The 23,374-nt window shown below is 39.0% G+C and overlaps 1 protein-coding gene across 11 annotated transcripts in view; it reads right to left on the bottom strand.

Moving 5' to 3' along the window:
- The window catches only part of Fhit (fragile histidine triad diadenosine triphosphatase), a 1,472,699-nt gene that overhangs the window by 768,492 nt on the left and 680,833 nt on the right, over positions 1 to 23,374 (bottom strand). For all 11 annotated transcript variants that reach the window (XM_040747566.1, XM_040747565.1, XM_040747562.1 and 8 more), the window contains one exon: positions 4,610 to 4,727. In XM_040747566.1, the coding sequence (XP_040603500.1) occupies positions 4,610 to 4,727 (118 nt within the window). The remainder of the gene's footprint in view (positions 1 to 4,609; positions 4,728 to 23,374) is intronic.

Genomic DNA, 23,374 nt, shown 5'->3' on the forward strand with positions numbered 1-23,374 from the left:
CAAACTTTTTGTTTGTAACGTGTCAGCAGAAATGGCCTTTATGTTACCTCATCTAATTCTTCACAAATACACTTTGGAAGGCTGTCCCCCATGCATCATCCTAACATTATTTGGCCCTGATAGCATTCTGTGTGTGATGCTCCTGGCCCAGAGAATCTGTTCCTTGTAGTAACTGATTCAATAGACTGTTGACAAATGATTTGTATAATACAGTATGGCCAGCGAGCAAGCTTTGTCTCCATCATCACACAGCACATTCTAAGCCTCCGAAAACACTGCTGTTCCTCTTAGGCTACAGTTCCTTGCGCCATGCTGAATAGCAATCCACAGATCAATACACCGTCTGCTGAAAACAACAGGACATAACAAATGAATGATTTTATTTACAATAAAAGCCCCAGTCACCAAATGGATTCCACTCATGTTCGAATTCATTTTTCATGCTCGACTCAAGAGGCGAGGTGGACAAAGCATGCCACGAGGGGAGGGGCAAGGAGAAGTGCTAACTGTAACGTGCCAATTTATTTAAGCCGTGAACAAGAGCTGAGCTGCATTGAAACACGGGAATAAAATGTTCAACACAATTCTTCAAAACGAGTCTGTTCTCTCACCAAGGAAGATTGGAAAGCATTTTTCTGTACCCAGAAATTAGTGGATTAAAGACATTCTGACATTCTTTTTTGGAGTGTTGCACCACAGAGGCCAGAGCCTATTCAGTTGGCTCTGAGAACCCGGCGAGGAGTGGGAGTATTTGCTTTATGTAAGAGGGAAGGAATTGAAGTGATGCTTTTGTGAATGAAGCGGGGCCTTGCTTCAAAAGCACACCTTTGGCCCCTGGTCGGACAGTTCCTTTTCTACTACAAAAGCTGTCTAAACTCCAGTTAGAGGGAGATGGGGGATGACCCAGTGGGTAAAGACCTTGCCAGGCAAGCATGAGGACAGACGTGTGAACGCCCATAACCCATACAAAATCCGGACATGGCAGCACATGCATGTAATTCAATTCCAGAACTCCCGTGGTGAGATGGGTGGTCCAGACAGGAGACTCCTGAAAGCTGGTCTGCGTACACAGTGGCAAACTGTAAGAGACCCAACTTTCACAAGGCAAGAGAGCACTAACACCCGAGTTCTCCCTGTGCCACCCACATGTGACACAAACACAAACATTTTCTCTTTGAAGTCAATTTAAAAACCCTAAGGGAAAAGGGGTTGGTGGGGACATCGTACTTACAAGACGATCATCAATGGCACCCTCTCCACTGGGTGCTTGGATGTCATTTTTAAAAATAATAAAACCACTATTCCAAGAAAAAATATCCACTTTACGTGAAGTTGCTCTACAACTACCCTGAAAACACAAAACTGTCAACTGATGATGTCTCACTGACTCTCTGTGGGCTGCCCCTGTCACCCCCAAGACAAACAAGTGAAAACAGAGCTGTAAGTGACAAAACAGGAAGGGGAAATCAGGGCGGTCAGCCTGAACACAACCTGGAAACTCTGGAACAGTGCAGTGACGGGAGTTGGCTCTGAGCGTGGCAGTAAGGGCAGAAGGTGCCTTGGCAGGCCCTTATTGCCTTGTCCATTAATTACACCACGGTATTAGCAGTTTCTGCTTTATTTTCACTTACTATAGTCTTAGGATGCTAGAAAAATAAGTAAGAACAAGTCCTCCATCAGAAAGGAATGATTACGCCGAAACGAACAAGAATGTGCAGCGTTCCATTCTGAGGCTGCTTGGAATATGGGGTCATGGTGCCAGGAATAGAGCATGCATGCGTTGAGTAAGCAAGGGCTGAATGAACCAATGTGTGAAGAAGGAACGGAACATCACAAACAGTGAGGTGTCTTTACTAAGAGGGAGGAATATTTACCATAGCACCATAGTTGAAATGCAAAGCCCTGGAAGAGCCTCAAGGAAGAAGGGATCAGGGCAAGTGTTAAAGGGAAATACACATTTAGCAGATGTCTCAGGATGGAAGATAGCGGCTTTCTGCAAGCAAGCAACTGCCTACTAAGATGCTTCTCAAGGCTGCATTTCACCCACCCCCTTAGTCTGCAAAGGAAATATGAAAGGTCCTCAAGGCTGCATTCCACCCCCACCCCCCTTAGTCTGCAAAGGAAATATGAAAGGTTACATAGTTATCTAGGGCAGCACTGTCTCAGTGCATTACCTACTAGCACCAAACCATTCCCAACAGTGGAGTATAAGGAAGGCAGATTCCATATGTGCCAGTTCCCAAAACACCCTGGCTCTCACATCCTCCACAGAAGCAGGATCCCTCCAAAGGTTGTGATGCTCCATGCTCATTAGTTACAATACTCTTGGCATTGTCTCACAGACATGGCAACTGCTAAGGTTAAATTTACAAAATGCTAAGTCCACGGCACAAATGTCACTATTGCTTACGATTCACTGGGACCATTTCCTTAAAAGGAGACATTTCTAGATTTTTTTGTTAGATATTTTTCCAAACTCAGCATCACACTTTCACAGCTGATTCAATAGACCATGTGGGAAAAATCAAATACTATCAAGTTATGAAAGAAAATCCACAAAGCAGAGTCCACTCCATTATTAACCATTTGAAATACAGTATATCTACATGACAACAGAGTATAAAATTCATTCACTTAAATTCTCATTTTCATCCCTATTTCTCTCACCCTTGTTAAAAGTCAGTTAAAGTTATCACAAAGAAAACAATGTAAATTTACTTTTATTCTTTTGACATCTGACTTTATTTTTCTCTAAAAATTTCCCAATGCAAAATGACCACCACGAACTTGCAGTAAAATCAAAGGAAGAAACCAAAATGCTTTTATTCCAAGAATTTCAGGGTCCATTCAAAGAATGCAACATAAAATTAATCTGTAAGATAATAGCTATTTTGTTTCACAGCCTCCTTAGTCAGTCCGCCTTGGGCTTTCCCCATTTCAGAAGCAGAGAAAGCTGGTTTCTCAACATTGAGCAATTAGGCTCAACTTAACCTTTAAAATTTTACAAAAAGTTAAATGATAGAAAGAATAATTTTCATCCAACATTATTTAAAAATTAACTGTTCATTGTTTTTATAATTTTGCAAAATTTAATTAGGTAAAATTTGGCCTTAGGACTGAGAGTTTAGTACAGAATCACAATTTTATTTTTATGCAATTTTTTTTCCTTTCAACCAAGCAAAGCTTATATGGCTAGGAAAGCAAGTTGTTCAGGAAGTTCTCAAGAACTTCAAACATTTTCACTGAAAAAAAGTACTCCAAAAATATCCTGAAATATTTATATATCCAGGACTATACTAAAGAATTAACTTCAAAGACAAACCATGGTTCAGTGTGGAAGATACCTATTATCTTCAAATATGAAGCTCTCTTCTTGTTGCCCCCTGTTTAATAAAATAAGGAGGAATAGAAAAACATTGTGGAAACTATAAAATCCACATGCACACAGCCAGAAGGGATATGTTCAACATGAAAAAAGAATGAGTTCCTCTGAGTGTCCCCTCTATCCCCATCTCCAATGCTGAGGAGAATGAAGCTCCTACTGAACTTCCTTAGTAGAGGGAAAGTTCTTCCAACAAAATAAAATAACTCATCCAGCACTCACAGTGGAGAATGGTCTATAAACCAGTGTTTTTCCCAAGAGAAAATGACATTTCCAGTTCCATCACAGATCACAACATTCATAACATGTTAGATTGTGTTTCCTATTAGTGTCAGAAGCTACACCCATAAACTCTCACCGAGGTGACTGCCCAAACATGAGTGGAACAAGGACAACACCAACAGACATGATAAATGGATGGGGGAATCCCATGAGGCCTTAACCCTACACAAAAAAATATAGGCAATTAAGAAATGCTAAGAGTGGGAGAAACAGTCTTCCTCGGGGAAGACACTCCAATTGGTTATACAATATCAAATCATAAGCCCCGGAAATATACATATGAGAAACATTACATAGACTGAGTAGGTTATAGTTGAAGAATACATATGTATATACATGAATATATATATATGTATCTAACAACAATTAATGAAGAATGAGGCCATTAATTTGAAAGAGAAAAAGAAGGGGTATATGGGAGGGCTTGGAGGGAGGGAAGAGAGAAATGATGTGGTTATTTTACAATATCAAAAATATAGTAAAGTAAAATAAAGGAATAAATTAAACAGTCTCCATTAAGCAAAGAAACAGCCCATCTTTAATTCTCCTGTAATCCCTTAATTCCACCTCACAGAGTCACCATCCACCTTCTAACCCTCCATTAAAATTCACAACGAATAAAAGGAATTCAACGTGCCTACGATATTCATTGGGACAATTTTAGAAACACCTATTTATTTACACAGCTATGGTAGTGAAAAGGTCAACCAAAAATTCCCCTCCAAAGCTACAGTTGCTAAGCAACCCTCCTCAGAAGTTCTGCAACATTGCTCAAGCATATTACGGGTGCCACCAACTGGATTCAAAATAAATATGAATAACATCTTACCTGGTTACTCCAGCGGGGGAGGGAGGGACATACCTTTCGTGGACAGACACTCAAGGCTCACTCTATATTAACATGGCTGGTTAGGTTCAGATGCTTCTTTTACAAGAAAAGGATACGGCCTGGTACAACGGGCTTCCTATTCACCAGGGCAAAGGACAGTTCAGTCTTGAGAAAAACCACAGAGGGCTTGATGAGATGCTGGCCAAATCTAAACGACATGGTTTCACAGGGAATCTGAAAGAGAGAATAATATAGGAAATGAGAATTCAAAGGCCAAGCAACTTGGTTTATGGACCACTTTAGAGAAGGCAAATTCCATTATGAAAAATTCTTAGATGTAAAGAGGATGCCATTTAAACTGGTCCTTTTCATCAGATGAACTCCAGGTAAGTTCTGGAATATTCCCATCTCCCTACAATGCTACCTTGATTCCAGTCAAGGTTGCCAAGTAGAAGCTGGAACATGGATGTCAATGCCACCATTCATGCCTAAATTCTCTGGTGCTTCAGGTTGTCCCCTCAGATCCGTAGGTCCCGCTTGTTGAATACTTACTTGTGCACACGTCATCTTTGCTAATATGGAAATATTCATTGTAAAGTACTGAGTACAAACATAATTCTTAAAAGCTTCTTTCAAATGCTTTTCTCTTTGTTTGTACAACAACAATTTAGCACAAGTACAAACACTGTCTGACCTCGCCTACAATTAGATAACACACATTCTCTGATAACTATTACAATTCAATTGCCAAAATTAGAGAGAAAAGGAAGGAATGAACAAAACAGAGTTTCAGATAGACTAGTTCCTGGCTGACCCAGAGACAGAGCAGGTAAGGAATGTTATCTTTTTTTTTATGTCTTCCTTCTGGGGGAGGCCCCACGACAGTGCTAGAATTTGACATAAAACATTGAGCACTTGGTGCTGGTGTTTTGGGAAGTTCTTAAAAATTTAGAGGAAGGTGATTGGTTGGCAGAAGTAGATGATGTGTGTGTTGAAGGGGGGAGTATACCTGCCTTCTGTGGCTCTCTCTTTCCCATTGCTGCCATGAGGTGAACAGTCCAAGCACCATGATTTTCTGTAAACTAGAACTCTGAAACCTTGAACCAAAGTAAACCCTTCCTACTCTAAGTTGTTTCTAACAAACCTTTTGTCACAGCAATGGGAAAGAGAATGAAATGAAACTGAGCACTTGGCAGCCAGCGTGGACCAAACCCACCTGTGACCCAGGAATAATAAACTAGGTGATTCCTACACATGAGTGACTCCTGAGTGACTATGGCCATTACATTTTTGTAAGTCAGGAGCAGCTCGCTAGGCAACAGATGGCCAAAGAGCAACCTGTAAGAAAAACAGAGATGAAAGATGAATTAAGAATCAGCAAAAAAGGATGAAGTGAAAAAAAAAAAGGATAACTGTTTTAAAGTAGACCAGTAGCTTCATGATGATTTGATGAGGCAAGTGTTTAAAGTGAGCGCTGTATGAAAGTCCTTCTCTGTAGTGAACTGAACTTGACACACTCTGTGCTCAGGACTCAGGGGGAGACTCACATCAAGGATGGAGATACTAGGTTATAAAATATTTAAACCATCTCATAAAAATTAAGGCTTTCAAACACTGTCCAGCCAAGTGGTTTTTTAGGCAAGCTCTCTGGGAAGCTATCAAGACTATGAATTCCTATTTCCTACAGCTCCAGCCGCATTACCTTGCACTTTCCATGGTTATATTTCACCATGTTCTAAACGTAAGCTCTCCTTGCTGTTGAATCCAGGTCTTGGGAATTGACCCAAGTATTCATAATCCCCTAGCCCACTTGTGCTTTGGAGTGGACACGAGGCACCAGGTGAGATAATCAAAGACGATCAAATCCCTCAGCTGATGATCACAGACCACGCCATGAAAAGTCCTGTCTTAAAGCTGAACCATCAGTCTTTTGGAGTAAGACCTCAGCAAACACAACCAGACACAAGCCCACACCCAATGACATTGTCTGAGAAACTGCTTAACAATGCTAGTAGGAACAACATCCCTGACATCTGTTTCCATTTAAGGGTAACTAGACAAATGTGACTCAAGCATGGACACTTATCCTGAGTCCCTGATTGGTACTCCTTTGATCTTACTTTTCCTTTTATTCTCCCTTTCATCCTCTATGCCCCAAATGTTCCTATGTCCTCATAACTCAGGGATTTGCTGTAGCACAATTAAAATAGTATTTATCTTCTTTATAGATTTGTATACATGTCTTCCATATGTGAAAAAATATGGAGGGTTCTCAAAAATCATTTAATTTTACTTTTATATGAATTATTTGTTTTAAATCTCATCTGTTTCTTAATTCTGTTTTATCTACTACTGAGCTAAAAATAGCTCCGGGCTGCTTCTTTCTTCTCACAGAAATCCACTGTGGGTTTTGTGTACTGTTTGCTCCTACTCAAGAGTTAACCTAGCTACAGGATTTTATCACAAACACTGTGATGTCTGTCCTAATGCATAGCCATAATCATATAGCCTTAGAACAGGTCATAATCTTACACAGCTTTTCTAAGACATATGTACCAGTTTGCATTCCCAAGAGCAACATACAAATACTTTCCTCTGTCCTGGTCAGCACTTGACACTATCTGCTTTCATGACTGATAGGTAAAATGCTATCACAGGCACAGCTCATCCACGAGCTTTCCCTGGTGCCTACCCAAGCTATCCTACTCCCATTCCTAAATGAGACCTGAAAACTGACTGCACCAGTTAACAGTGGGACCACAATGGATGGGGGAATGGCACAAGACCTAACCCTAGATGAAGAGCTACAGGCAAATAACTGCTTTGCGAAAGAGACACTCAGAGTTCCTAGGGATAATCCCAGTGATAGGTTACATAAGCGCAAGTGGTCGGCCCTAAAATACATAAGAGCAGGACAAAATGGACTCATCAGACTGTATTTATATGAACACCCCCCACCGTGTGTGTGTGTGTGTGTGTGTGTGTGTGTATGTGTGTGTAACAATAACTAAACAAGATTAGGAGGTGGAATCAAAGGAAGAGCTGAAGTGGGAAGGAGAGAGGAACAGAAATCACACAAATACAGTACTCATGTATAAAATTCTAAAAATAACTCATTAAAATGGCATCTCTTCCTTTTAACTCATTTGTCTGTTGTGGTGTCATGTATACTTTGCCTTCCACAAATTGCTGACTTATATATTTTATCCTCCTTCTTACAAGTCACCTTTCTTCTATTTCCTCACTTTCCAGGGTTCACAGAATGGTCTGAGTATTTAGCATGATAATTATACTTGTTACCCTAAGGAACAAAATGCACTCATTTTGTCATAATCAAAATAATTATTTTTTTGATATTTTTCTCCAAGATTCTTTTTTTTTTTTTTTTTTTTTTTTTGGTTTTTCGAGACAGGGTTTCTCTGTGGCTTTGGAGGCTGTCCTGGAACTAGCTCTTATAGACCAGGCTGGCCTGGAACTCACAGAGATCTGCCTGCCTCTGCCTCCCAAGTGCTGGGATTAAAGGCATGCGCCACCAACGCCCGGCCCAAGATTCTTTTTTTTTCTCCAAGATTCTTATTGAACGTATCTTCCTACATCACAAGGTCTCAGCATCTTCCTCTATGAACTGTATATCTTCATTTTTAACAGTTAGGTGTGTGTCCCATGTAAAGCTTTGTTCAAATTACGACATATGGGGAGCTGAAGAGATGGCTACCTGGTTAAGAGCACTGCCTGCTATTCCAGAGGACCTGTGTTCAATTCCTAGCCCTGACATGACAGCTCACAATTGTCTGTACTCCAGAATAAAACACCCTTGCACAGACACACATGCAGGCAAAACATCAATGCACATGAAATAAAAATATTTAAAAAATAAACCATGAAGTATCAAATAGTTTCATTTTTCTTCTTTCATGAGCCAATGTTCTTATATCCATTCCTGATAACATGCCCATACAGACATAGCAATGAATCTGGACTCTATCAGACCCTACAACTGATACTCTAGAACAGGGGTGGCTAAATCATTCTCTATAAGGGACAGTTGCAAGTGGCTACATAATCTCATAACTGCTCACCTCTGGCATGTAGTATACATGCTGCCACAGCTGTATCTGGGTTCTAATAAAACTTTACTTACAGCAAACTCACAGTCTGGACTTAGCACACAATCTGTAGATTGTCAAGTCTATGTATATCACTACCCCTTCAAAAAATTCCTGGACAGAAGTTGACTGCATTGGATTTAAATTTGATGGAGGGGAGATGGCACATCGTCTCAATATTCAATGAAGCCGTCTCTGGACACTTCTTTTGTGTTGATTAACACTATAATAAAACTCTGGTGACAGTTTTTAATTTCTACTTTATGTTTTAAGTATTCTGTTTTAGCATTCTCCTAGACAGCCTTTGGGCTTTACCAATGCTGTAAATTACTGCCATAATTGTTGGTAACTATTGATTTTTGTAAGTTTGTGTAGCAACCAGGCTATGTTCCCCCATCGCTAATAATGGTCTCCACAGAGTTTCTCTGGATTTCCATATAAAATTTTACTTAGAAATAATGAAAATGTTATCATTTTAATTAATGTATTTTTCTCTTGTGAGATCTCCCACAATGTGTTCAAAGGCAAAAGTAACAATGCTATCCTTGTCTTATTCTAAAATTATAATTAATGAGTGTAAACTTTTGTTTTTCTATTAAAGAAAACATCCACTGTAAGTTTTAGTTAAAAGAAAAAAGAAAGGAAGGAAGGAAAGAAGGAAGGGAAAATAAATAAATAAACAAATTTACATACTGAGCTAGAAGGAAAAAAAAATCTAAGTTTCCTAAAGATTAACTGTATTTATAAATAAATAAATCCACTAAACATATTTCTTATACTACAACTTTGTATTCTTTGCCATTGATGTGATTGGCAGATTTCTTAAAATATTTAACTATCCTGTTACTTTTCAATTGCCTTATCCACTCATATCATTTTATTCTTTAGTGAGCTGTCATATTAGACTTCTGGGTGTTGCAGGTGAAGCTGGTCAAATGCCTTTAAATTTAACTTACCAGGTATTCATTGTCAACATCTACCTAAATAGGCTGGCTCATTTGGCTTATTTTGAAAGAAATTTTATTCCCACTTTCTGTTCCTTTAGCAGTGGTTCTCAACATGTGGGTTACAACCCTTTGGGGTTGAAGGACCCTTTCACTAGCGTCATACACCAGATATCCTGCATTTAAGATATTTACATTATGACTCATAACAGTAGCAAAAATTACTGTTATGAAGTAGCGATGAAAAAATTTATGTTTGGGAGTCACCACAATGCAAGGAGCTGTATTAAAAGGTTATAGCATTAGGAAGATTGAGAACCACTGCTTCAGAGTTGAACAAAACTCATTTGTCAAGCTGTGTGCCTCTTCCTATTACAGGAGGAGGTTTTGACAATCATGATATTTCTTGATTTACCTCAGTGATTTTTTTCTTGTATTAATTTCTAAGCCTTTTCATACCCATTTTAATTTTCATTATAAAAATAATGATTTAATGGGTTAAGAATATAATTGATAATCACTTTTATTATTTATTTTGAGGTTTATCAAAATATGAATATTTTATGTTTTTCTATGTTTTAATTTTATTAATCAAATAATTTTTCTCAGACTGATCACAGTGTCCACTTCCTCCCTCCTCTCCTCCCAGTCACCCTCCCATCTCCTCCTACCATCTACTCCCTCTTCCTTCCCTTCAGAAAAGTACAGGCCTTTCATATATATCAGCCAGCCATGGGATATCAAGTTGCAACAAGACTAGGCACCTCCTCTTCTATTAAGGCTGGATGAGGCAACCCAGCAGGAGAAAAGGGTTCTAAGAGCAAGCAACAGAGTCAGAGATAGTCTCTGCTCCCTCTGCTTGGAGTCTCACAAGAAGACCAAGCCACACAACTGCAACACACATACAGAGGACAATACCCTTCGCAATAGCCACAAATAATATAAAATATCTTGGTGTAACTTTAACCAAGCAAGTGAAAGAACAATGTGGCAAGAACTTCAAGTTTTGAAGAAGCTGAAGAAGATATCAGAAGATGAAAAGATCTTCCATGGTCATTGGTCATCTTACCAAAAGCAATCTACATATTCAGTGCAATTCCCACCAAAATTCCAACACAATTCTTTACAGAACTTGAAAGAACAATACACAACTTCATGTGGAAAAAAATCAGGATAGCTAAAATAATCCTATACAATAAAAGAAGTTGCAGAGGTACCACTATCCCTGATTTCAAGCTGTACTGTAAAGCTACAGCAATAAGAACTGTGTTGTATTGGCATAAAAACAAATAAGTTGATCAATGGAACTGAATCAAAAACCCAGAAATAAACCACATACCTATGGACACCTGATTTTCATAAAGAAGCCAGAAACATTCAATGGAAAAAAGAAAGCATCTTCAACAAATGGTGCTGGTCTAACTGGATATCAACATATAGATCCATATCTATCCCCTTACAGAATACTCAAGTCTAAGTGGATCAAAGGCCCACCATAAAACCAGATACATGGAAGCTGATAGAAGAGAAAATCTGGAATAGCCTTAAACACATTGCCACACGAGACAACCTCCTGAATGAAATACACATAGTGCAGACACTAAGATCTACAATTAATGAATGGGACCTCATGAATCTGAAGTTTCTGTAAGGCAAAGGACACTGTCAAAAGAAAAAATGGCAGCCTACACAATGGGAAAAGATCTTCATCAAGCCCACATTTGACAGAGGGCTGATTTCCAAAATGTATAAAGAATCCAAGAAACAGATTTAAAAACTTCTAATTAAAAAAAAAGGTGTACAGAGCTAAACAGATAATTCTCAACAGAAGAATCTCAAAATGGCCCAGAATCCCTTTAAGAAATGTTCAACATCCTTAGCCATCAGGGAAATACAAATCAAAATGACTCTGAGATGCTATCTTATACCCATCAGAAGAGTAAAGAGCAAAAACACAAAAATACAGTTCATGCTGGCAAGAATGTAGAACAAGAGGAAAACTCCTCTATTGGTGGTGGAAGTGCAAACTTGTACAGCCACTTTGGAAAGCAATATGGTGGTTCCTCAGAAAATTGGGAACCGATCTACCCCAAGATCCACCTATACCACTCCTGGGCTTATATCCAAAGGACACTCCATCTTACAACAAGAACACTTGTTCAACTCTGTTCATAGCAGCTTTATTCATAATACTCAGAAACTGGAAACAACCTAGATATCAACCAAAGAATGAATAAAGAAAATGTGGTACATTTACACAATGGCTGTTAGAAACAATGATATCATAAGATTTGCAGGCAAATAAATGGAACTAGAAAAGATCATCTTGAGTGAGGTTAACACAGACCCAGAAAGACAAACATGATATGTATTCACTTATAGGTGGATATGATCTGTGAAGTAAAGGATAACCATGCCACAATCCACAGACTCAAAGAAGTTAAGTAACAAGGCAGCCTAGGGCTGGGGCATGAATCTCACTGCGAAGGGGAAATAGAATAGACATCACAGGTAGATAGGGGAAAGGATATGGATGGGAGGTGGGCATGGGAACAGGAGGGACCAGGTGGGAGGAGGAGGGAGGGAAAGAGTTCTGGGAAAGACAGCTGGAATCAGGGGCATCCCTGGGATAAACTGGAAACCTAGGGCATTGAAAACTTACAAATATATATGAATGTGACCTTAACTTCTTACATTTTTCAAAGAATTAATTCAGATTGCTCAGCTTTCACTAATTTTACTATTATTCATTTTCTGTACTTTTGTTTCTTCCTTGAAAATATTCTTTATCTCTGCTATTTCTTCAAATTAATGCTATTGCAGTTTTCATACCTACTGGAGTCCAACACCGTATCTGCTGGTTCCTCCGCTGTTTTTCTCTTCAGTCGCTGTTTTTCTCTTCAGTAGCAACAGCTACATTTTGCCTTCAAAGCTGCCTATTAGCTGCATCTTTCTCCTGTGCTTTCATTATTTCTCAGCTCTTGGAAACTGCAGTTCTTGTCATGATTTCCTATTTAACTCTAGGGTTACTTCGCAGTGTGCTTTTTTTATTTCCAGGCACATGGGATGTTTCTCCTATCTGCTTGTTAATAGGTCTGATTTACTGCACTGTGGAGAAGAGAAACTTTATGCCAGTATTGCTTCTGTTTTTGCATTTGAGACTCCTTCCTGGACCATCACAGAGGAACCATGTCCCTAATCTCACACCCTGAAAAATGAAATGTGTTCAGCCCCCACTCAGCCTATTTGTATGATTGACTTCACTGTTGTCCAAATCTCTGTCTCTACTTGTCATATCTGCCTCATTAGTTTCTAGGGGAATTGAATCAAATGTCTTACTACAGTGTTCAAGTCAATGGCACATGTCATACTTGCTGTTTTGTATATACCACAATCATATATGCACAGACCTATGTTCCGTTTGCTTCACTATATTGATTGCTTTGCTCATGTTTGACAAATATGGACATTTCCTATCACTCCATCTTCAACTTTTAAGATAATGTACCCTAGCATCTTGTTTTCTCTGTATTACCGAGGATGCCTGATAACCTGAACCTCTTGTGGATTTTATTTATTCTTTAAATTTGATGTCATTACAAAATTTCATCTATCTTACTTTTTCTCCATTTTCTCAATAAGTTTTCTTCCTTTCTGATTAGGTCAGGCTGGGTGATGGGTGATCCTGAGGGATATGTCTATCTCTGCTTCCTCACTGGGAATACAAAGGTGTGTTCAGCTTTTCCATGGATTCTGTGGGTCAAACTCAGGCTCTCAGCAAGCACTTCACTGGGCTCCTTCTCCCCAGGACCCTTAACACACCCTTACCTCACTGGTGACTTTCAGACATTATACTCCATCTTTCTCGTGTTTGAATTTGGGACATGTCCAAATAATATGGGGCTATAATTTCTAATAACTTATATTTTCCAGACTCCACTGCTTACTTCAGGGTCCCATCTTTGTGCCTCAGCTCATGGAGGCCACAACCTCCTCCTCAGGCTGTGAAGCAATAGGTTCTGGCATTGCTGACCTTGAATCTGACCCTCCTCTTTGGTTCTTAGCATACCATTTCCTCCAGAATTCAGTAATCCTCTGACTGAATACCATGTACTGTATACAATCTTTTAAAATCCGTTTTAATGGAGAAATACCCTGAACACCTATTCCATCATATTCCTAGAGTCTAAAGTTGTCATTACTAATTGATTTCAAAAGAAAAATAGACCACTAAATTCTTTGCTTATTATTTCCCATTTTTCTTCCTTTATGTATTTATTTTTCTATACTTTAATCTCTAAAATTACCTTTAGAAAGGGTCTACATGTGCCATATGTGAATTTTTTTCATAATAATATACTTATTTCACCCTTCAGTTTAAATAAGCAGCCTACAAGAACAGCCTAAACTCTAAGTTTCAAAACTGATCAATTACATATTGACCTCTTTGTATCCTCAGCTGACACTCAGGTTACCGTATAACATGTGTTGTTCTGGTTTCCAATATCAAAATAATGTCTGTATGAAGCCCGAGCATAGAGCTATGTATTAATACCCATCAATAACTATAACAATTATAACAAAGTCAAAGGCTATCCTCTCGGTCAAGTCTTTAATGAGAATTCCTGTCTCTCCCTAGATCCTGTGGCTTACAACAGTCCCTCCTGCATACTGCCTGTGGAGACTCAGTCTCAGTCTCGCCATGCACAGCATCTTCACATGGCCTTTTCTGTGTGCCCTCACATGTTAAACTAATACAGACTGAGGACTGCGGAGAGGGCTCAGTTGGAAAAGTTCCTGCTGCCTAAGCAGTTTCCAGGGAGACTGCTTCTCAACAAGGTGGCTAAGTCCTGAGTGCCTTAGACTGACCTCTTGCAGCTCTCTACACACAGATGCACATATGTGAACATGCATCTGCACACACACTAATAACAGCCACCAGAGATACAAGCCAGTGAGTGTATTTAGGGCCCGGCACAACCCATATGATAACCTCTGAAACAATCACATCTACAGAGACTTTTATTTTCAAGCAAGGTCATATTCTGAAGTTCCTTTTGGGGATTGGAGGGTATGATTAGACTAACATTACTGATTCCCATTGTTTTGTTTTTCTTTTATTTAAATGACACTTTTTTCAATTATTGTGTGTCCTACTGCAGTTTCTCCTCTCTCCTCTCCTCCAGTTCCTACTGCTTTATACACCATAAGGCAGGTGTGAGGCCTTTGGTTTCCATTGCATCCCTTAAATGTCTGGTCTATCGTCTATCTTCAGATTCCCCTTGACACAAGTTAGCACATCAGCTTTTCAGAGATCCTATCTGACATTTCTATTCATTCAGTTTCTCTCTAAGCTCTCATGTCAGTCTTCTCATATCTATTTCTTCCCGATGTCTTTTGGGAAACAGCCTTAAAGCAAAATCCAGCCACTCATTTATCCATTTATTTAGCTCCTAAATTTCTATCAGAAGCTTACTTATACCCAGTTTACCCTCTGTGCCCTGGCTACCCTTCTCTGCATGTCCCACCTTCTGATATATCACTCTTGCCAATAAACTCATATAGTTCTACTATGTATGTTTGCACAAGTCTGGTTTGCCAATAATTTATAATAGTGGATGCCCTCTGGTCTCTCACTAATTCTTCTTCCCCTTTGATGACAGACATAACTGAAACCACTCCCTGTCTAAAGAAAGCAGGAAGAAATGAAGCTGGGGTTCAAAGTTCCCTACTTGACTTAGCCCACTCTGACTCTCTGCAAGGTGATGAACTTCTCATCCATGGATATCTCATTTGAAACCAGGAGATGATGGCATGCATTCAGCATACGTCACTGTCTGACACATGACGTAGGCAGCCAAAATAGAAATATCTTCCACTTTCTCTACAGTGGTCGCATTCTGATTCTCTGTTAATTGTAGAAAAAAAAAAACTTCCCAGTTAATAGACCTCAAATTGTAATTTAAATGAAGAAGAGAAATATTTCAGGGACTGTAAAAAGAACACAAGTGTGTACCATAGTTAAAAAAAAAATAAAACAGCGGTATGATGGTGCTGGCGTCTCCGGGATCTGAAATGGTCTGCAAGACTGAGATAAATGTTAAATATTTTACTCTCATATGAACATGGCAAAAGCAATTTTAGTTTAGGCTAAAGCAAAACTGCTGAATCTTTTCTACCAAACAAGGAAGTTGGATTTACTCTGTTGAGTTTCCAAATGAAAATCACATCCAGGAAACCCTGGTTTTTTTTTTTTAAGCAAATATACAGATAAAATTATTTCTGGAATACAGAAAATTAAGGATTTAGATAATGGGTCATGTACCTCAATTATATTAATTAATACATGCTAGTCAATAAAGAAATTGTAGGGACTTGGTTTTAATTCTCGTTACAAAGAAAATGGGAAGTAGTTATTTTAACCTAAACCAAAGACATATCTTAGCCTTTTTCTCCTTCTTCTTGATATTGTGTGACAATAACTTATTTTCTGTTTCTCCCATTTTTACATCATGAGAGGAATCATCTCTCTGTTCTCACGTATGATCTACTTGTACAATCTCTGTCCCACCTCTGCCCTCTGCTAAATCTATTCCTGTCACTCTTAGTGGCTTGTAAGAACACAAGTTCAAGGACTTCATCCTCAAAGTTAATAAAATGGAAACGAACTAGTGCACCCCCTTTCTGTCCCTCATGTATACAAGTTTGTGAGTCAGTATGGCTGATTAGTGTGGTTGCTGACAGGAATAGTTGAGCCATAGACTTTGTGGACTATGGTTTAGTGACCACGGCAGATGACAACTCATTCCAGGGACGGTCAGGTTTATTCCTGGCTTGCTCTTAAATGTTATGCTAATGTTTCACTAAGCTGCCAATGCTTCAAATCTTTCCAAAAGGAATAGGCAGCTCTAGAATTTCTGGGTGGAAAAGGACCTGTGAGATCACTTAGATCCATTCGTCTCATTTTAGAGACACTGAGCACGTTCAGAAGGCAAGAGGCCTATTCAAATGAACACTGAACTTCAGTGGTCTCGGGGCTTTTTATACAGGATACTATTTAAGCATTGATTAAACTTGGGACCCCAATTTGAGAAGCTAAATTAAAGTTAACACACTCTGGGGGCATCCGTTAGTACTAAATCCATGAGCAATACTCACTATGAGAGGTTTAACAGAGGATTCAGAATATAAGCCCATGTCTCTTAATTTCATATTACCTCTTCCAACAGAGAACTCTATGAACTGCCTTTTTTAGTTTTTGTTATGTGACGACTCATAAAAATCCATGCCCCAACCGTGGAACTTCAGGACTTCCAGTAACCACATGACCAAACACATAAAGATGAGAGATTCTAACCGGCTGACGACCAAAGCATTGCTCCAGGATGAATGCAAAGTTTACGTTTCCATAAACTTAGACATTCAAGTTGTGGCCTGCTGACTAGCAACACCCACCTCACCTGAATGTCATAAATAATGCCTCTTCTGCAGTGCGGCACAGCTATGCCCTAAAGTGTGGAACATGCTCCCCCAGAATGCTAGCTATAATGCTAGGCTGACTAAAACCATCCAGAGAGCTTTCAAAAGGACCCAATTCTTTGACATCATCATACCCTAACTCCAACGGAACCTCTGCGAGGATGAGACAAACATGGCTCCACAGGTACACAGACTTGGGTGCAATGTCTGTTTTCCTTGTGAGCCTATTCATTGTATGACTGTGGCATGCTCCTTAGCTCATGTGCCTCGGTGACACAGGGCACCAATTCCTTCCTCCATACAGTCTCTTAAGTACCTAGTAACTATTTAGTTAACTGCTACATTTTTACCCCAGCAAAAAGTAACCATTAATTGTTTTTAATAAACAAGAGTTGATTTTCAACTAATGCAATATTTAATACTGGTAAGGAACTTGGTACTGATATTATTATAAAATGGCGTTTAGTCACTAAAAATAAAGCAAAATCTGGCATGGTACTGAGTAGACGACACACCTCTCCATGAGATAGTAGTTGTGGTCAAGAAGCAGCGCTCACGTAACGGGAAAAGCGCTGGTGCCTATGCACTGCCTCCAGCCTCCTAACAAGCTAGACGACACATCCTTACTCCTCTGCACAGTCCTACGGAGAAGGCACTCTGCACGTCTGCCTTCGTGGACCCCTAGGATTTTGTCACTTACAACAATTCCTGGATTGTAAAATCACCATGCTCAGAAGATACAGAATTAGGAAGGCTATTGAAATCAATTGCTAAATAGCTCTCAGGACATTTTTGTGATATTTTGCAGTCAACAGTCATGTAGGGTAGATTGCCCATTTCCATAGAACTTTTGTCAATATTGGACATTCTCTAAATCTGTTATACAAATTGTCATTACTTAGGAACACAATACAGAGGGAAATGACTTCTTCAAAATGTTCTAGCTAGAGCAATCTACCATGAACACTAATGTCTCCTAGGCAACCAGGAAACCAAACATGATTAAAAAAGAAATGCTGCTCCTTTTGTTAAAAGAATGGGGGAAAAAAGTGTTTTCTTTAAGCTAGAAAATTAAAGATCTTATTCCATTAGAGCTGGGATTGCAAAGGTTCACTGTGAAAAACAAAGTAATCTCCTACTTCATGCTCTGACAAAACTCAGTGAATGACAAAAGGCTAGAATAACCTTTTGGCATCTATGCCCTGGACTGTTCCAATGGCTAGGGGACTCTATTCCAGTATATATGAAAACTGAGGGCTAACTGTGAACCAAGAATGTAAATGAGCTTGAAAGCTGCTGGCTCATGGATCCCAAGACTCACCTTAGCAGGAAAAATGGCCTGTCATCTAACTGAGCAACAGCACACTCTGGGAGCTGGCCAGAGTCTCAAATATATTTCATTGACTTGGAAAACCATCAAGGTACAAAATGAATGGCTGGAGACATACGTTAAAGTTTATATATTTTTAAAAACCATTCTTTTTTGATATTTGTTTTAATTTAAGTTAGAAACAAGCTTGTTTCACATGTCAATCCCAGCTCACCCTCCCTCTCCTCCTCCCCTGCCCTTCCCACCAGGCCCCCCAGTCCCCCATCCAATCTCCACTCTGATCCCTAGGTAGGGTGAGGCCCTCCATAAAAACCATTCTTAACCTAAACATGTCACAATTCCACGGAGGACAGCATAAGATTCCACAAATGATGGCAAAAGACAAGGAAAGACAACTGGAAATGTCTCTGAATTTATACAAACAAAATAATCTACAGTTTATTAATATAATCTCAATCTTTATTTTCCATATCTAAGCTTTTAAAAAACTTAGGATGCCCATTTATTAAAAGAGAAATAATTCTTTCATTTAGGTAAGTTGAAATGCTTTTCTCCTCTACAATATTTAGTGTCTTGAATATTTCTAAGCTATGTATGATTTAAAGAAGCTAATATTCTGGGACATATACATATATATACATATATGTGTGTGTATACACACATATATATGTCTTATGTGGAGTATACAGTACAATACAATGTGTTACTATAATGTAAATATAGAACACACATACATACATATATTACTCAACACATGTAAGCCGATAAAGTTTTTCTTTGATCATGTTTCAATTTTCGTGATCACACACATCTAAGGTGAAATACTGTACTACATACAAACTATTTTTTTTAACATCTTATCTGCCAATCTGTTTTCTATAGTGACTGTTTATTTCATATTCCTACATGTATGGAAAAAAAAAGGTTCAGATTCTGCACACTGTCAACAGCCCACACTCAGAAACTCACATGTTCTGGATGAGAACTGGACACGGGGTACCTTTTTTTTGTTATGTTCTCTGTGACAAAGACTCAAAGTTCTTTATTCACACTGTTTATATCCAGCTCCTGAAGAATATTCATACCTACTGACCATGTTGCTTACAATGTTCCAGAATTCTTTAGTAGTTTTTTTCATTCTTGTCACACCCCATCAGCCCAACGATGATTTATTCAAAGAGAAAACAAAAATGAAACATGAAAGACAACATCCTATAACAATCTCATGTTTATTTTCCAAGGATAGGGAATACTTTTTTAGTTGTTTTGTTTTCAGAGTTTTTGAAACAGAGATTCTCTGTGTGTGGCTCTGGCTGTTCTGGAACTAGCTCTGTAGACCATGTTGACTTTGAACTCATGGACATTCTCCTGCCTCTGCCTCCAGAGTATTCAGATTAAATCAGTGTGCAGCTGCCCAGTCCTTAGCCACAGAGCTAGCCAGATGAAGAGCCTCCATGAGCAAGGCCCCCACTCCAGAGCGAAAAAAGCTTATGGATAAGAAGTTATCCCTGAAGTTATGTGGCGGCAGACATATTGAAGGGATACTTCAGGGCTTTCATCCCTTTCTTGGTTTTGTGATTGATGAATGTGTGGAGATGTCAATTAGTGGGTAACATAATAACATTGGAATGATGGTCATATGAGGAAATGTGAGGAGCCTTGGAAAGGACCTAATAAATGGCTGTTCAACAGAGGAGTTCACATCCCTCCCTAAAGGACCTATTGGATTATGGTCATATGAAACTTCTTGCTAAATAAACTTTTGTGATATTCAAAGATGAAAGAAAAAGAAAAATGACATTTTAGGTCACTGTGTACCTATATACAAGGAGAACTCTAAAATGGATGGATGGTTTGCCTCATAATTTTGGAGTCAGTTCTTTTATCTTTTCTGCATACTTTCATCTTTGACAAGAACCACAGACAAGAGTACCTGCATTCACCCACAGGAGGAGGGAGAACATGGGCCTGCTTCCAACATACCTTCTGGAGCCCTGCTCAGAGCCTTCCAAGGAATGGGGACTGCACCCTGGGGAACCAGTCCCTAAGTATCAGCCCATCCAGAGTCTGCCAGAATCAAGGTGCTAGTCAAACCTCCACCCACGGGAAGAGATAAGCACGGGTGTGTTTCCAGGCCACCTTCCGGTGCCCTGCTTGGAATCTCCTGAGGCCTGGGGACTGCTGGAGGGGGAAGACATCCCATCCAGAGTCTGCCAGCATCATGGTGCTAGTACTGCCTCCACCCACAGGAGGAGAAGAGCCATCGGAGTACTGAAACTGCTTGCACCAACTGGAAGAGAACCTTGGTCACATACCCACCAGGAGAGGGAGAGACCCCACCAGTACCCACTGGAAGAAATGATGGGAAGACGACAGTATAAGAACACAGTCTGCCGGGCATTGGTGGCTCATGCCTTTAATCCCAGCACTCAGGAGGCAGAGGATCTCTGTGAGTTCAAGGTAAGCCTGGTCTACAGAGCAAATTCCAGGACAACCTCCAAAGCAATACAGAGAAACGCTGTCTCAACCGCCCCCCCCAAAATAAGATGGGCAAATGATCAGGAACTACAGATGCAAAGTATAACCAACAGAATACAAGAGATGGAAGAGAGAATCCCAGGCAATCAAGACACACTAGGAGAAATAGATTCATTGACAGAAAAAAAATCTTAAATCCAACAAATCCCTAACACAAAATATCCAGGAAATATGGGACACCATGAAAGGACCAAACCTAAGAATAATAGGTATAGAAGAAGGTGAAGAAACCTACCTCAAAGGTGAAGAACACATATTCAACAAAATCATAGAAGAAAACTTTCCCAACCTAAAAATAGACATGCCAATGAAAGTACAAAAAGCTTTCAGAACACCAGATAGAGTGGACCAAAAAAAGTCCCCAGACCAAATAATAATCATAACACCAAACATACACAATAAAGAAAGAGTATTAGCAACAGCAAAGGAAAAAGTCCAAGCAACATATAAAGGCAAACTTATCAGAATCGCACCTGATTTCCCATGGAAACTTTGAAAGTCAGAAGCTCCTGGATAGACATTCTACCAACACTAAGAGACCATGGATGCCAGCCCACACCCAATAAAGCTTTCAATCACTATAGATGGAGAAAACAATATGTTCCATGACAAAACCAGATTTAAACAATACATATCCGCTAATCCAGCCCTACAGAAAGCACTGGAAGGAAAACTCCAACCTAAGGAAGTTAACTACACCCACAAAAACATAGACAATAGATAATACCACTCTACCAACAGCCAAAAGAAAAAAAAGGGGGGGGGAGGAATCCACATACAATACCACCACAAACAATAAATCCAAGACAAACAAGAACTAATATTCAATGGTCATTAATATCCATCAATATTAATGGTCTTAAATTGCCTATAAAAAGACACAGACTAACAGAATGGATCCGAAGACAGAATCCATCCTTCTGCTGCATACAAGAAACACACCTCAACTTCAAAGACTGACAATACCTCAGAGTTAAGAATTCCAGAAAATGAAACTAGAAACATGCAGGTGTAGCAATCCTAATATTTAACAAATTAGACTTTAAACTGAAATCAATCAAAAGAGATGAAGATCATTTCCTATTCATCACAGGAGAAATTAATCATGATGAAGTCTCAATTCTGAACATCTATGCCACAAATACAGAGGCATCCAAGTTCATAAAAGAAGCATTACTAAAACTCAAATCACAAATAAAACTTCATACACTTATAGTGGGGGACTTCAACACCCCACTCTCACCACTAGACAGGACCATTAGACAGAAACTTAACAAAAAAAAAAGTAACTAACAGAAGATATGACACAATTGGGTTTAACAGGCATCTATAGAACATTCCATCCAAACACAAAAGAATATACCTACTTCTCAGCACCACATAGAACCTTCTCTAAAATCAACCACATACTCAACAATATAGCAAACCTCAATAGGTACAAAAAATTGGAATAACTCCATGTATCTTATCAGACCACCATGCTTTAAAGTTAGAATTCAACAACACAAATTGCAGAAACTCTACAAACTCATGGAAATTGAACAATGTGCACCTGCACCATTTCTGGGTCAAGGAAGAAATAAAAAAAGGAAAGACTTCCTCAAATTCAATGAGAATGAAGACACAACATACCCAAACTTATGGGACACTGAAAACAGTGCTAAGAGGATAGTTCATAGCACTAAGTACCCACATGAAGAAACTGGAGAATAGTCACACTAGAGAATTGACAGCACAGTTGAAAAGTCTAGAACCAAAAGAAGCAAACTAATGCTGGAGGAGTAGACACCAGGAAATAATCAAATTGAGGACTGAAATCAATAAAGTTGAAACAAAGAAAGCAAGAAAAAATCAACATAACAAAAAGTTGGTTTTTCCAGAAAATCAACAAGATAGACAAACCTTTGTCCACACTAACCAAAAGGAGGAGAGAGACCAAGCAAATTAAAAATATCAAAAATGAAAAGGGGAACATAGCAGTAGACACTGAGGAAATCCAAAGAATCATCGGTTCATACTTTGAAAACCTGTACTCCACAAAATTCAAAGATTTAAAGGAAATGAACAATTTTCTGGAAAAATATAATTTACCAAAATTAAATCAAGAACATATAAGTAATTTAAACATACCTATAACCCTTAATGAAATATAAGCAGTCATCAAAAAGTCTCCCAGCCAAAAAATCTCATGACCAGATGGTTTCAGTGCAGAATTACACCAGAAATTCAAAGAACAGCTAATGCCAACACTCCTCAAAGTGTTCCACACAATAGAAGCATAAGGGTCATTGCTAAACTCTTTTTACAAAGTTACAATTACCTTGGTAACCAAGCCACACAAGGACACAACTAAGAAAGAGAACTTCAGACCAATATCTCTCATGAACATTGATGCAAAAATACTCAATAAAATACTGGGAAATTGAATCCAAGAACACATCAGAGAAATCATCCACAATGATCAAGTAGGCTACTAAAAAACAT

The sequence above is a fragment of the Mesocricetus auratus genome, unplaced genomic scaffold (assembly GCF_017639785.1).
Source record: "Mesocricetus auratus isolate SY011 unplaced genomic scaffold, BCM_Maur_2.0 Super-Scaffold_100006, whole genome shotgun sequence".
Lineage (NCBI taxonomy): Eukaryota > Metazoa > Chordata > Mammalia > Rodentia > Cricetidae > Mesocricetus > Mesocricetus auratus.